The 3,459-nt window shown below is 42.9% G+C and overlaps 1 protein-coding gene across 1 annotated transcript in view; it reads right to left on the reverse strand.

Annotated features, from left to right (window-relative positions):
* Positions 1-3,459, reverse strand: part of LOC126402962 (T-cell surface glycoprotein CD3 zeta chain-like) — a 25,576-nt gene that overhangs the window by 4,247 nt on the left and 17,870 nt on the right. The window contains exons 2-6 of the mRNA XM_050065336.1: positions 2,489-2,586; positions 2,351-2,395; positions 2,200-2,262; positions 799-831; positions 650-706 (exon numbers count right to left, since the gene is read on the reverse strand). Coding sequence (XP_049921293.1) covers positions 650-706; positions 799-831; positions 2,200-2,262; positions 2,351-2,395; positions 2,489-2,586 — 296 coding nt within the window. The remainder of the gene's footprint in view (positions 1-649; positions 707-798; positions 832-2,199; positions 2,263-2,350; positions 2,396-2,488; positions 2,587-3,459) is intronic.

A 3,459-nucleotide genomic window follows, 5' to 3' on the forward strand; every position in this document is an offset into this window, starting at 1 on the left:
CATGACCTGGTTCTGTATGACTTGGTTCTATATGACCAGGTTCTATATGACCAGGTTCTGTATGACCAGGTTCTGTATGACCTGGTTCTGTATGACTTGGTTCTATATGACCAGGTTCTATATGACCAGGTTCTGTATGACCTGGTTCTGTATGACTTGGTTCTACCTGACCTGGTTCTGTATGACTTGGTTCTATATGACCAGGTTCTGTATGACCTGGTTCTATATGACCTGGTTCTGTGTGACCTGGTTCTACATGACCTGGTTCTGCATGACCTGGTTCTGTATGACCTGGTTCTGTATGACTTGGTTCTACATGACCTGGTTCTGTATGACCTGGTTCTGCATGACCTGGTTCTGCATGACCTGGTTCTGTATGACCTGGTTCTGCACGTGATCAGACTGACCTCTCGTTTGTTGGCAGGAAGTTCTTTGTATTCTCCGTCGAAGGTNATGACCTGGTTCTGCATGACCTGGTTCTGCATGACCTGGTTCTGTATGACCTGGTTCTACATGACCTGGTTCTGCATGACCTGGTTCTGTATGACCTGGTTCTACATGACCTGGTTCTACATGACCTGATTCTGCATGACCTGGTTCTGCATGACCTGGTTCTGTATGACCTGGTTCTGCACGTGATCAGACTGACCTCTCGTTTGTTGGCAGGAAGTTCTTTGTATTCTCCGTCGAAGGTTTTGTTGAGACGCTGAGCGTTAAGAGAACAAACATCAGTTCATAATTTGTCCACAGTTCACTTTAGTTTTTATATTTTAACCAGTTGAATAATCATAAACTCACAGAGTACGGGTCCTCCTCCGTTGGCCTGCGGTTCTACAACACATCAGAAAACATTAGGTTCCAACATGTTCTCATGAAACACAGGCTCCATGTTTCAGAGTTCTCAGTTTCAGTTTTACCATGAAGTTAAATATCTAAAGTAAAGTTGCGTACTTGACGTAAAGTTATGTACTTAACGTACAGTTATAACATAAAGTTACATATCCAAAGTTAAATTACGTACTTAACGTAAAGTTATGTACTTAACGTACAGTTATAACATAAAGTTACATATCTAAAGTAAAGCTATGTACTTGACATAAAGTTATGTACTTAACGTACAGTTATAACATAAAGTTACATATCCAAAGTAAAGTTGCGTACTTAACGTAAAGTTATGTACTTAACGTACAGTTATAACATAAAGTTACATATCTAAAGTAAAGATGCGTACTTAACGTAAAGTTATTTACTTAACGTGCAGGTATAACATAAAGTTACATATCTAAAGTAAAGCTATGTACTTGACATAAAGTTATGTACTTAACTGACAGTTTTAACATAAAGTTAAATATCTAAAGTAAAGTTGCGTACTTAACGTAAAGTTATGTACTTAATGTATGGTTTTAACATAAAGTTACATATCTAAAGTAAAATTGCGTACTTAACGTAAAGTTATGTACTTAATGTATGGTTTTAACATAAAGTTACATATCTAAAGTAAAATTGCGTACTTAATGTGACGTTTGGTTGGTTAGGTTTAAGAAGATTAACACACCGATGTCTTAGTTTAAAATAAGCCAAAGTTCACGTACTTTCACTCGAAACACAAACTTTGCTCATGTCAACCTGCGTCATTATACGATCTTTGTCTCGTCACAGTTCTTCACTCATGTCACCACGTTGGTCATGTGATTGCAGTCCTAACAAGTGTAACATGTGGGTTATGTTTATTAATTTTCCGTAGGTATACGTAGAAACATGAGAACAGTCTGATGGAGAAAGTGTTTATACTGTAAAGTTCTCGTTTGTTTTTGAACAAGTGAATAAATTAAAACATCAAATTAAGGGTTCTTTAATAAGTTTCAGGTTCTTCAGGGGACATTTAAAGGTACCTGCAGGGGTCTGTCAGGGTTCTATGTTCAGGTTCTTTAATGGTTCCTGACCATGACTCAGAGGTTGTTGTGGTTCTTTTGTTGGACCATGTGGTTCTCTGTCAGAGTTCTTTGATCATTTCATGGATCTTAGATGTCATGTTAGGGTTCCTCGGAGAACCATGGACAGACCCTGAGGTCCTAAAGGCTTCACTGTTGGAACTTCGTCGACACTGTAAGCGTTCCTCGTAGAACCAGAGGAGAACCTTTGTTGCAGACACACAGCAGATACAGAACCATAGATGTATAAATGCAGGTATAAACTCACTCTGGCTCTCTCTGGATCTCTCATCAGCGGGTGGTAACCTTCAGTGTCCTGATTCTGCAGATCCTGAACGCATCATCATCACAACATTACACAATGTAAACTTTCACTGTGAAAAACCAAGAGGAAGTCACAACAGGAAGTGTGAACTCACGCTGTAGATGCTCTCCTCGGTCGGCTTCGCTTTGCTCCTGAAGAACTGGAAACAATTTAACAAAATAAAAGAGTGTCAGAGTGAGAAGTAGGAAAAGAGGAAATGATGTCAGCAGGAAGTCCTTTCAAAATAAAATACCTTCTCCTTGATGAACATGCCAGTGATGATGAGTCCGTACAGACCCAGGAAACCGTCCAGGATGTAGCACAGCTGAGGGTCGGCTAGCGCTGTCGCCTCTGTGGAGTAAGGACAGGCTTTTATTTTGAAAAGGGGGGATCTTTTTATTTTTTAAATATTCAGTTTATGAAAAAACTTGATTCTCTGATTGTCAATAACTTGGCCGCTGCCACCCTGTGGCACAGGCTGATTGTGCTACCTCCACCCAGGGGCCTGGTGGAAGAACTTCAGAGGGCAGTTGTTAACTTTTTCTGGTCTGGGCTGCACTGGTTGAGAGCAGCAGTACTGTACCTGCCGGTGCAGGAAGGGGGGCAGGGCCTGGTGGACATTTCATCCCGGATCACAGCATTCAGACTGCAGACAGCTCAGAAGCTGCTGTACAGCTGTGGCCTGCCATGGACTGACACTGCCTATTTGCTACTGAGGAGGGCCGGACGCTTAGGGTATGATAAACACCTGTTCCTGTTTCGGCCCGGGACAATGGATTTGACTGGCTTGACACCGTTTTACAAGTCCGTCCTGCAGGCGTGGCAGGTTTTCAGTTTCCATCGGAAGGATGCGTTGACAGTGGGGATGTGGATCCTGGAGGAACCTCTGTTTGGTAACACTCTTTTTACGTCTCAGGCCCTGTCCTCTGTCAGCCTGAGGTCCAGACTGAGGGAGGGTGGCTGTGTGAAGCTGGGTCACCTCATGAAGGTCTCCATTGACCATTTGTCTGAGCTGCTGAACATCAGGTCCAGGAGACTGCTGCTCAGGCTGGTGGAGGAGGTCTGTGCTTCACTGCCGGGAGCCCTCAGAGGTTTTTCTAAAGACAGAACTGTGCTGGATCAATGGGAGGATGGAGTTGAATATCTCTTTCCTTCCTTGACGGTCTCTCCTGCTGTGGATCAGTGGCAGGATGAGGAGGACATCCTGCTGTCTTTCCGGACCCC

This window comes from Epinephelus moara, chromosome 16 (assembly GCF_006386435.1).
Source record: "Epinephelus moara isolate mb chromosome 16, YSFRI_EMoa_1.0, whole genome shotgun sequence".
Lineage (NCBI taxonomy): Eukaryota > Metazoa > Chordata > Actinopteri > Perciformes > Serranidae > Epinephelus > Epinephelus moara.